Raw genomic sequence first — 12882 nt, forward strand, 5'->3', positions numbered from 1 at the left:
TTAATTCCAATTGCAGATCATCCTCTTAACTCACTTTTTCTTGGTTTTAAAACAGGCTTCTAACGAAGGTTTGGGCAAGTTTCCTTGGTTCGCAGCTTGCAAAGCAGTTCTCCTCGAGCCTCCCAAAGCTTCTAGGGTCATAGTGATTCCCATTCCTCGGTCAAAGAATACCGTTGCAGCTACTTCCTTGACTTTTGGGCCTTTTCCTTCTATCTCTTCTAAAGCTACCTCCACCGCTGCTACCTCTGGGGGTGCTGGAGTGATGCCTCTACCCCTTGCATCCATTCCAACCACGGCCTCCTTGCTCGAACTTGTTAGAGAGTTCGGGCAAATCCAGACTAAGCTGAGGTCTCCAAGGCGCCTCTTCAAGCCTCAACATCTTCAAGATCAACACCGGATCTTCAAAGAATGGATGCAAAGATATTTTTCAATCCCTTCTTCAGTCTCAAAGGACTCCAAGATGCTGAGAAGGCCTTGACCAAGTTGTATCAGGCTAAGCAATTGTCGAAGGTCCAGTACGAGTCATTTTTCAACTTCTTTGATAACCTGAGGGCACTGAGGGATCAACACCAACGGGTTGAGAGGGGATCCAATAGACTCAAGTGCTATGAAGAAAAGCACATTAACAAACTCACGAAAATATCGAGAATGTCAAAGTAATTTTAATTTTTTTCACACTTTATGTACAACTTGTAGATGTTTCCGTACACTTTCTTACTCAGTGCTTTTGCTTAACCAATAAGCTAAATAAAGCAGCTTTGGGATGAGAAGAGTATCTAGAAATAAAAAATTTTGTTGGATAAATAGCAAATAAATTCCATGTCCAAAACAGTAATTTCCTCATTAAAACGAAGGTGCTAAAAATCGTCTTTCTTTCTCTCCAAGCCTCCTTCCTCCCACTCTGCCGCTAATTAATACACAATAAAAATCGCGCCTTTTCCTTCCTCCCACTACGCCACGTCAGCGCGCCTTCCAAACGTAGCACAAAATCTTGAACATAACCCCAGCCGTTGGATCCTCCAAGCGAGTGAGAATCAACGGCTAAGATCATCCCAAGATGGGGACCCACAAATATGAGACCATAAATCCTTATTCCTCCGCTTGAGGTGTGGGCCACCTGATATATACGACAGTACACACCACACCGAGCGCGCCCACACACTCCACAGTCCTCACTGCTCTCTCTCTTCTCTCTCTCTCTCTCTCTCTCATGGAGGATGCGCGCAAGAGACCCGGAAGCGAAGCGGCGGAAGACGAGGGGAGCGCCGCGAAGAAGCATCGAGATCTGGCGGTTGAGAAAGTGGAAAACGACGACGTTAAGACTATGATATCCAAGGCAAACGGCGGGGCGCTTGAGGAGCTCGTGAAGCTCGTGAACAAAGACTGGCCGATCGTCCCCACTGCAGGTGCCGCGGCGGTGAATTTCGTCGAGAACCCGTACTCCTCGTCGTGGGTGTTCCAAGCGCTACCCTCGTCGTACGTCACCATCAACCTCAACGAGGAGAGCTGTGGACCGGCGTTCTCGGACTCGGTGTCGACTGTCATGGCGAGCGTCGACCTGTGCGGCGGGCTGTACGGCATTGCGAAGGAGGTCCTGGGGTTGGAGTCGGAGAAGTGGTTGATGGAGGAGGTGGAGGAGGTCAGCGGTTTGTACGGGCTTGCAAAGGAGGTTATCGGCTTGGAATCTTTGAAGTTGGTAATGGCGGAGGAGGAAGAGGCGAGTGGGTTCGGCGGCGCGTGTAGTGAAACAGAAGAGTTGGCGCGTAGTGGTTGGGCTGAGGTGGGGGTGGAGATGGATTGGGACGATGCTGCGCTGGCGAGGTTTATCGGGGAAGACGGAGACCTACTTTGAATTTTGAACTCTGAATCTGAGGGGTGCGTTGAGTAATTTAGTGGGTATAGGAAGAAATGGAGTTTTATGGTAATGGCGGCCATGCCAGGTGGTTCGGTGGGATTTTGCAGAGTAAGGTGTAGGAGATGAAAAATGTGAATAGTATAGGGACTAATTAGCAAAATTTAGTAACACAGAGAAAATGGTGAAGGTTGGGGTACTGCGAGTGCATGCGGTTAGAGAGGGGCTAACTGGCAAAAACGAAAATTACAGAATTTAATCAGAAATACATGCCTTTTGTTAATTTCTTCGAAATTGGTTTTGTTTTACTAATCAACCAATTTATTTATATTTATATTTGGAGAATTATCTGCGATTCAGCACTGCGTTGACTGCATTGATTGACCAGAAAAAGGATGAGAAAGAATCACAAATTTTGAAATTTCCCAAATGCAGTGAGTCAGCATCCACCTGGAACACTCTCGGTACGGTGGGTCCCACTCAAAAAATGGATTTGGATATATATTAATTTGTTCGACCAAATTTTCAATTTGTTGATTCGGTCGTTGTGTATATCGTGCAATCTGCCAAACATGTGACAAATAAATCTTGGAGCAACAATAAAACTAAATTCTGTGATATTAGGGAAATAAAGAATTTTTTTTATTTTATCGTTACGTGTTATAATATGTGTGAACGAATAAACTAATTATGAAAATTATTTGGGAGTCTTGACGGATGGTATGTTATTAATGACATTATACGAGAATTAGTAATATTCCGTGAGTTGCACTGAAATTTTAAAATATGTGCACGAAGGTTTACGGGTTAGGGCTTAGGGTATTACTTGTAAGCATATCCTGCAACAAAATTGGTTCGCAATTCACAATTTGGTAATAGCAAATCTCAAAGTTTTGCTCAAATGGGTTGGCTACAATGTCCCTCTAAATCCATTAGATATAATTTGGCCCACTATGATCTTAATGCGGATGAAGTTTAATTTGGGCCTCAATAACCCATTCGTTGGGCCTCAGCTGCACGTAGCCTTGGAAATATAAGGCTTAGTCCATTCGATCGGAACACTAACATATTTGTCTGAAAAGACGATATTATAAACTACTTTTTTTTTTCTTTTTTTTTTTTTTTTTAAGAAGTGAATTTGACTTTAGGTGCAAAGAGCAGACACAATACTTTAACCAGTTGACCTAACTATAAAGTATAAACATTGAACACAAATTTATTTTCAATTTTTTACAAAAAAAATTCCAATGGAAGACACGACCAATATAATCGAAGAGGGAGCCTTGTTCCATTCATTTTGGATGAACCAATATCTGAATTACCTATTAACAAAATCCTCTTTGTCAACCAAAAGAAAGTGAAAAGACCAAATTAACCTTGTCAACAAAACAAAAGAAAAATAACCAAACAGAAATTATGGACAATATAGTAAAATAAACATAAAATAACTCTATTTTGAAAAACCTCACAGCTAGGTAACCCTATCAGTTGCCCTCATTTTCTCTTCCAAGTTTTTCATCCAAATAAAATAAACTTTTAGTGACGAAATAATTATCCAGAAACAGTCGCTAATGATATGAACAATCTCTTTAGTGACGACGCAAAAGCGTTTGAAGGTCGTCACCCAAAAACTTTAAAGACCATTTTTTTAGAAGAAATTTCTTGGACGAGAAAACTTGTTGGATTATTTTATTTTCTTTTGATCTTCCCCATCATTTAAAAGCTAAAGTAGATTTGATTAGGAGAGTTTGTTTACCTACGAGTATGATATAAGTACGAGTGGTTGAGTAAACTATCAAGAGAAAAAGTATTAAGATCTAAAAAAATGGGAGAAAGGAGATTGGAGGTATCTAGGCACTATGAAGTTAGGCCACTTCATGCCCTGTGAGCATTGTTGACCAAACCTCAAAAACCCCTACCGCCTTTAAACCATATGCCAACATAGGGAGAAACAATATCTAAATAGAAAGTACAAGCCACCTCTAACACAAGGGGACAATTTGCGACTTAAGAACGCTAGTCCTAAATTCTTCTTTTACCAAACTATCTTTATGTTTCTGCAACGCATATTTATACGATTAAGATATATTTTCAAATCACCAATCATAGAAGAATCTATGTAAGAAACATTAAGAAATTGGGTTGAAATAGTACCATTCCAAGTATTTTAGTACAAGATTATGATTATTTCTCCTTCTCTTTTCATCCCCTCCTCTCACATTCTTTGTTTTGTCTTTCTTTTCTATAAAAAATTAATATAAGATCTTGATGTGGCTTAACCGTGACCATTCAGATAGGAGGGAAGGAAAGGGGAAGGAAAAAAAGATGAAAGAGAATCCTACTCCTTTAGTATATGACATAGTCAATGAAATAGTACTCCTATGTGTTCGAAATTGGCAACGAAAAAATTCAGACAAAAATGGTGAACGTCTTTTAGTTAAAATGGTCTATGAGATTAACATAATTTTTTAGTTTGGTCCCTAATAATGAACATCGGTAGAAGTAGTCTCTGAGTTTGCCCTCCATAAATCATTTTGGTAATTTTGTGAAAAATCTGTTAATATTCTCATTAGATTATTACTTAAACGACCACATGATCATCTTTTTAAGGATATTTTTGTCAAACCAACATCTAGTTAACGAAGATATTGACATTTTTTTTTTACAAAATGACTAAAGTGATTTATGGTGAACAAACTCAATAACCAATTCTTTCTATTTTCATTGTCAATAATTAAAGTAAGAAATTATGCCAATTCTATTAACCATTTTAGCTAAAAAGCTGAAAAATGAAACCCCAACAACAATTGAACAATGATTTGAACAGATGGGCAGTTTTGTACCCCATTCCACTCCCATCATTCTCCTATCAATTCCCATATCAAAATATGGGTCTCAATCATCGTAAAAGCAAAGTAGCAATAATGAACTCAACTACCTTTTTTTTCCCTCACTAGAAAAGTGTTGATTAGCTCTCAATTTTTTGACACATTAAGATCATTAACTATGAAATTGTAGTTGTCGTTGATGTTACTAAATTATTAATTTTACTAATATTATAACCAATTTTTAATTAAATAAATTGAGAAACTGTTATGCAAAACCTAATATGAATTGGGAAATAATAAACACAAATGAATTTTCTTCTTCTTACACACCATTCTTTTTCCAACCATCAAATTTAATAAGTCAAACATAATAAACGAAAATGAGTAAACATGAGTGAGCGAGGAGTGACATGGATGCGTGATTATCATTTCCCGAATGAACTTTTGTAGGTTTAATAACATAATTTGATCAATTAGTCTTTGCTTCAATAATTCTCTTTACTTTGAATGAAGTTTGATATTCGACTCTCACATATGCGAAAGTAATATATATTCCAACGGAGTTCGAAAGTGATATAAACTCGTGTGATTACGATGGGGTTCTTAATATAATTCTCATATCTGCACTACCTTTGATGAAGATTTATAAAAAAGTTTGGATATGCTAAACAATGAATTGAAATTATTGAATTGATAAACATTTGTAATCCCACGACTTAGTGTATAATAATAATAACGTTGGGGCATAGTAATGAATGTCATCATGTTGCTTATGGCCACAATGATTCGTTACCTTTATATCTCAATCGGAATTATTTTTGCTCATCATTTTCGAGTGATGATGATATTCATCATTTTATTTATTATTGTTAGATAAATTTAATTTTCGATATTTGTATACTAAATAGACACAAATTTTAAAATTTAAAATCATGCAATGATAATAAGTAAGTTGGTGAGCATTATCACTGCTTGAGAGTGTTGAGCAAAAATATCTCAGTCTCATACCATTCAAATCACACGTTGGCCAAGATAGACTATAGTTTAGGGTTTTTCACAATAGATCCCATCAATAAAGAAAAGGGTTTATACAATCACTAACTCGTCATGCACCTCATGTAGTGGCGAAGTCATGACTTTACAACAATAAGGTCATGATTTCAACTAAAAAAATTCATTGCACCATTCCATCAAGCATTTGTTGGGCACCTATCAAAATCTACTAACATTCGCCAAAAACTTGTGATGATGATATTTATCGATAACTGTTGTGTTCTTTTAGCATCTGCATTTGCCAAGGTGTGCTTAGGATTGCAGACTGCTAAGACCTGCCTACGACGTGGTGTGCACCATTGGGTTGCATACAAGAAAAAAGAGAAGACAGACACAGGAAAGAAAGAAAGAAATTGGAGAAGAAAGAAGCAACAATAAGTTGTAATTCAACGTTGTTCAGTCTCTTTAGTTGGAGTCAAAGATAAATTTACCAACAAATATACATGAGGTTAGGAAGCTGTTGGGGACCTGGGGTCATGAGCAGCCATTGCTCCAAACTGGCTCCTCTACTGACCATCAAAGCAATAGTTGATTAAGAATACTTATCTATGCAATCGAGTGTTTAATTATTGACTCACCCATTTTTCAATATTGTTTATATATAATTGAAAAGTTTAGTACGTAATATGAACATTGTATCATATTATGAACCCAGCAAAGACGCAATAAACTCTAATGGAAGAATAGTTCAATTGAACTAAAAAATCAAAAGAAAATACCAAGCATTTTACAACTAACGAGTCATTCGTTGTTGAAAATAATTTAAACTTTGATACGTAAGCAAAAATAACTCATTAAAGCGATCAAAACCATCAAATTGATCGGGACCATTGAAATGCTCAGTTGGTGGGCTATCCCTCACCCAATGTACATGTGAAGGTTGGTGAGAGGCCCTATCAAACCTTTTAGTTTCAGATGTTCTTGGCAAATCCCATATCACAAATGTCACCTTTCCCCTTTGCCTCTGGTAACGTTTGCCCGAAAGATATCAGATCTTTTATGTCCAAGCAGTAGAAATGGGTAAATCCAAAATTCAAACGAGAGTTGCAGAAGATAGATAATAATTGATACTTTGGACATAAATGGCAGCAGCGTTGAGGGGGATTATAGGACCTACTGGACAAAGATTTCATACAGAAATTGTCTTTTAGGTATCGGCCATATTTCTTCTACCAGTAGACCTCAAAAATAAAAATAAAAATAAAACACAAGTGGAGCCATGTGTTTAGTAGGAAAACCAAGTTATATGTCACGAGTTTATCGTAAACGTAGAATCATGATTTTATAATATAATCAAATTTATTGTTATCATACTATTTTAGTCTAATAATATTACGTCAAGTAAACTGTAAATGCAGTATTAGATCAGAACGCTTTCTGGAAAAAAAAAAAAAAAAAATTGAGAAAAAAATGTAGAGTTTTATAAGAAAAACAGAGTATTCTCTCCTCTTTCTCTTCACTTATAAAATCCTCATCAGTAAACTCAATCTCTCACCTCACACTCCTCACACTTCTTTCTTTTCTCACTTTCCATCATCCTTTGAGAAATTCCAAAAGACCATTAATTTGGTTCCAGCTGAAACAAAAATGGTGGCCAAGAAATCACGGATTGTGATAATTGGAGCGGGAATGGCCGGCGTCACGGCGGCGAACAAGCTGTACACTGCTGCAGGGTCTAAGGACTTGTTCGAGCTCGTGGTTGTGGAAGGCGGGGAGAGAATTGGCGGCAGAATCAACACGTCGGAGTTCGGCGGCGACCGGATTGAGATGGGAGCTACCTGGATCCACGGCATTGGAGGCAGCCCGGTTCATAAAATTGCTCAGGAAATCAATGCCCTCGAGTCAGCGCAGCCGTGGGAGTGCATGGACGGGTCCTCCGACGAGCCCACCACCGTCGCGGAAGGTGGGTTGGAGCTGGAACCGGATGTGGTGGACCCTATTTCGTCTCTGTTCAAGAACTTGATGGATTATGCTCAGAGGAAGCAGGTGTTTGATGAAAGTACAGACAGAGAGTGCAATGGTGATTTTGAATACAGTAAGCTTGGAGATGAAGCTTCCAGGATTTTTGCAAGCAATGACGGTGTTGGGAAGCTCAGTGTCGGCTCTTTCTTAAGGCAAGGCCTTGATACGTATTGGGTTTGGAAGAAAAACCGAGATGAGCAGGTCAGTGGCTATACAAATTGGAGCAGAAAGTTGCTGCAAGAGGCCATCTTTGCAATGCATGAGAACATCCAAAGGACTTATACATCAGCCGGTGATTTGTTAACTCTCGATTACAATGCAGAAAGCGAGTACCGGATGTTTCCTGGCGAAGAAATCACCATTGCTAAAGGGTACTTGAGCATTGTTCAATCTCTAGCCTCTGTACTCCCACCTGGGTTGATCCAATTGGGCAAGAAGGTCAGAAAAATTCAATGGCAGCCGGATAATCGCAAGAACAAGGGCTATGAATCCGACACAAGGCCTGTGAAGCTCCATTTTTCTGATGGGTCAGTTTTGTTAGCTGATCATGTTATTGTTACAGTTTCTTTGGGGGTGCTCAAAGCTTCGATTCGCCAAGATTCTGGTCTGTTCAATCCACCTCTGCCTCGTTTCAAAACCGAGGCGATTTCGAGGCTTGGATTTGGCGTTGTTAACAAGCTGTTTCTGCAGCTGGGTTCTAATCATGCTCCTCCGAAGTCCCAAGATTTCAGCAAGTTTCCATTTTTACAAATGGTTTTCCACAGAGCAGACTCAGAGCTCAGGAATAAAAAGATCCCGTGGTGGATGAGGAAGACAGCTTCTCTCTGCCCTCTCTACCACAATTCCAGCGTTCTGCTTTCTTGGTTTGCAGGGGAAGAAGCACGTGCGCTAGAAGCACTTTCAGATGAAGAGATTATCAACGGGGTTTCACAAACGGTGTCCAGCTTCCTATCACAAAACTCACATTCCCATGAATTGTGCAATGGGAATGGGAATCCGGAGGAGAACTCCGAAGTGAAATTTTCCCAGGTTTTGAAGAGTCAATGGGGTAGTGATCCACTGTTTCTGGGATCATACTCGTATGTTGCAGTTGGATCAAGCGGTGAGGATTTGGACAGCATGGCAGAGCCATTGCCATCTGATGATTCTGGTAGTGCTGCTAGTTCTTCACCTCCACTGCAGATTCTGTTTGCAGGGGAAGCTACACACAGAACCCATTATTCCACAACCCATGGAGCTTACTGTAGTGGCCTTAGGGAAGCCAGTAGGCTTCTCCAACATTACCAACTTGGTGTTTGGAACAATTATTAGTAGGATTTTTATTATTTTTGATCAATTATTTCTATGAAATATTAATTAATTTTCTTTTTCATGTTGAACATCTTTGCTTCTCTTTCTTTAAAGTATTGCATGAATTAAAGAAGTCACTTTCAGTTTTCCATTCCTTTCTCTTTGATTGTGAGATTGTAATATTTGTGGGGAGGCGATTTTCACACTTCATTTTCTCTTTCGGCCCTTCGGGTATTCGGATTATACAAATCAAAGATGAATATACGGGGAAAACAAGAGATAAACCGTAAAAAGAGAAAACGAGAGTGTGACAATCAGTATCGTAACATTGTTCTCCTCAAAAACCACATGTGTGATGAGAGGGTGTGATGATATTGAATATTTCAAGGTGTTGGAGAGAAGCACAAAAACAAAGAAAGCTTTGGATGCCACCTCTCTTCCCTACCAAGTGTCCGTTTTGGATTGCTCAATGGACAGGATCCGATAAACCCGGCTCTTTCCAGCTGGGAGTCCTTCCATCCGTTCCTTTCCTGCACTCACTGCCCATGACATTGCGTTCTTCAATCCCATACAAGAGTTTCCCTTCCAAAGGCATTTCTTTGATGATGGAGTTATTTTCTTCCTTGTATTCTTCTACTAATCCTTTGTTAAAGTTAGGGGCCCAATTCTTGTGTTTGTCATTGAACAAGCTTCATACGATCCTATCGTTTGTCTCTTCTCGTCTGTCGTGTGAATAAAAGAGTTGTTTCTTTCCTTGTATTATTCTATTAATTCTTTGTTAAAGTTAGGGCTACATTTCTTTGTGTTTGTCTCCTTGGTCCCGTACCAATGCAGCATACGAATCAATAGTTATCTCTTCCGGTGTCATGTGAAAAAAAAAAAAAACAGTTAAATAAGTTGGCTAAAGTGTAGGAAGGTGGGACTCAATGTATCTCTTCTCATCACATTACAAAAGAGTTCGATTGAAAGAAATATATAAATGATTACAAGATAAATTTGTTGGAGTTTGAGACCCTCTTGTCCCACATTGGTCAATAGTATTTTTTCACAAGCCTTTATATAGGCTTATTCCCTTTTCTTAGTAATTAGAACTTGGACCATTTGGAAATGGATTGAAGGCTTGGGCCTTATGGTTGTGTGGATTAGGCTTGAATATAATATAGCCTAAATACAATTAATATTAATTAATCAAGACAAGGGCCTTGGGCCTTGGAATTTAAAATTAATCAGATTCATTAATTTTAATTTTCGGATTAAGTTTTTTAATTAATTTATTAATTAAAAAACGTTTTGATTAAAAGACACAGCTATTAGAAAGAGTTGTACTTTTTGATTAAAAGACACAGCTATTAGAAAGAGTTGTGTGCTTTCAAATACACTGAACATGTATTTGAAAGGGTGTGAAACAGCCTATATATTTGCAATCACAGTATCCAAGTGAGAATCATCTTTTCTTCCTCCTTATCTTCCGTACAAAATTTCCAGAGAGTAAACACACAAAGCAATTCGCTAGAGTTCTATAATCCAGTGCGGGTTGTAGAATTTGGTAGTTGTATCCTAGTCGAACAGACGTTGTAGAACCACAAGCACAAGAGTGGGACGAAAATACTGTTCGAAGGACATAGCTTTTACGCTAGCCTCTACCTTCTGTGATCAAGTTAGTATCATTGTATTTTTATATTAGTTTATGAATTTATTGTATAATTTCATTCTGGACATCAAGTATATTTGGTAAATAAAATATTAGAATTTCAAGTTCTGTTTTTTTCTGTTATTTTTGTTTATTTCTGAATTGTTCTCCAACAAAATTCTCTCATTCAGGTCGTCATACTTGTAAACTTTCTCGTGTGTTTAACAATGGGATAAAAAATAGAGTTGCTTGTATACGTGTGGGATTTTCCAACTAATCACTTGACTTCACGTGATAAAGGACATCGACCCAAAAAAAAAAAAAAAAAACACATACAACTAGTCATAAGACGGATTCTCTGTCTTAGGTCAGCGTACCGATAAACCTGGTTGTCTATATCAACGAGATAGAAGTAGAGTTGCTTATGTGCACATGTGTGTAGTTTGCCACACAGAGATAGTTTAGCCTTTAATACATACGGACAGTTGCCTAGCCACTTGGTACCATTATATTTTGCTCTGTAGCAAAATCCATGAAATTGTAATATCGACAGAAAATGACTGGCCTCAAGCAACACTAACAACCTAAATATTTACAGAATTATTATTAGCATTTTAAAATTTTCATTCTACACTCTTCATAAGAGTATTTGTCTTTCTAATTATAGAAAGTTTGGAGTACCAAATAAGATTTTTGGAATGTTAATAACAATTCTCATATTTATACCAGATTCATTTGTCCCAAACAATTTTTTTTTTTTTTTTTTGGTTTTTGATAATACCATATGAATTCCCATCCCAGCCGTTGGATTGCCTATCTTCATTCCAATCAAAGGTTCTTATTGGCCTTTCAACAAGGTCCACATGAATTAATAATTGACTATGCTATGGATTTTCCATCACCATTATACCAAATGAGCAAACAACAAATCACATAATTGAAGGCACTAGGTTGTTGAGGGAACTGGATCCTCTGCTGAGCTCAGGATGGGGATCCTCCTAAGCAGTCCATCCAGATCGTTGAAATGTGATCCAACGGCTCCAAACAGGGGACCCTCTAAAAGTTATAATAATTGCAGCCGTTAAATCAAGTTTGAACGGTCCAGATGGGCTGCTCATGAGGATCCCCATCCTAAGTTCAGGAAAGGATCCAGTTCTGTTGTTGAGGGAGACTACAATTTAGCGGACCAGAACCCTCTTCATACACTTTTTATGCGAACTCTTGGGATCAAATAATCGCAACCGTTTACGTAGAATCGTGCGGCTAAGATCACTCTTTCTCTTCTCTCTCCATCACATTTGCATCTCGACAATTTTCTCAACCCACCAAACTCCACCAGTTTCAGTTTCCTGCATCATTACCACTTTTTCACTCTTGCTTTTTCTCCTCACCATCTGCATCTCCACTAATAAACTCGTTCGATATAAGTCTTTCTCTCGCTTTCAAACTTCGTGTGTGGTCAAATCAAGATCTCTTCGTAGAGACTCCATTATTTAAGATATGCAAGGAGAAGAGAGAAGAGAAATTTTTAGGGTTTGGCCCACTTGCTGTCTCTTTTAGTCTTTCTACCTCTTGTGGGCTTCAATCACCCTTTGATGATTGTGCATATGAAGGGCTCTCTGTCACCAAGTCCTTGTCCTTGTCTGGCTCATAAACAAACAAATGAGATTCTCTCCATTTCCAACCCTACCTCCATCCACCCACTGCCTTAATCCAACATTTTGATTACTTACCTTGACCCTCTTTTCAGCCTCTAATCATCATTATAACACCTTTGGTTAAGGATAGTGCACACTAATTAGTACACTGAGAAAGCTTAGCTATCACGGCTATAGTGTACATTTATGCTACTATCTCATTCATTATGTGAGCGATGAGTGAGAGTGAGAGACTAGATGAGTGCTAAGTGAGATAGGGAAAAAATTTTGACGATTTTGGAGATACATCTTCATCCCCAATAATAAGGCAGAATCTCTCGTTAAATGTACACATGTTTCATATTAGTTTGATAGACCAGCACAAAAATACAATACCTATTTATCTGAACTCTAAAACTCCATTCAATGCCTAATCCAACATTTACATTCTTTAACCCTCATATCGAATTTCGCCTGAAGCCTTTCTTTCTTTTTCGCCTCTAACCAACATTAAAACTATTGATTAAGGATAGTGCACACTTAGTAAATTGATTCAGAAGAAGAATATTAGTTATTTCGAATCACGTAGTTACAGAGATAATAACCAAAAATAGCTAAACAATGTCTCAA

General features: G+C 38.2%; 1 protein-coding gene across 1 annotated transcript; it reads left to right on the forward strand.

The window, feature by feature from the left end:
• Positions 1 to 7058: 7058 nt before the first annotated feature.
• LOC137748343 (putative polyamine oxidase 5) lies at positions 7059 to 9136 on the forward strand. The gene has a single exon (XM_068488490.2). It carries the CDS (start codon positions 7321 to 7323, stop codon positions 9004 to 9006), a length of 1686 nt encoding a protein of 561 aa, XP_068344591.2. The 5' UTR covers positions 7059 to 7320; the 3' UTR covers positions 9007 to 9136.
• The last annotated feature ends 3746 nt before the right edge of the window (positions 9137 to 12882 follow it).

The sequence above is a fragment of the Pyrus communis genome, chromosome 15 (genome assembly GCF_041283825.1).
Source record: "Pyrus communis isolate YQ-2024b chromosome 15, ASM4128382v1, whole genome shotgun sequence".
Taxonomy (NCBI): domain Eukaryota; kingdom Viridiplantae; phylum Streptophyta; class Magnoliopsida; order Rosales; family Rosaceae; genus Pyrus; species Pyrus communis.

Excerpts from the sequence above, each read along its gene's own strand:
- LOC137748343 (XM_068488490.2), top strand. The coding sequence starts at position 7,321 with ATGGTGGCCAAGAAATCACGGATTGTGATAATTGGAGCGGGAATGGCC.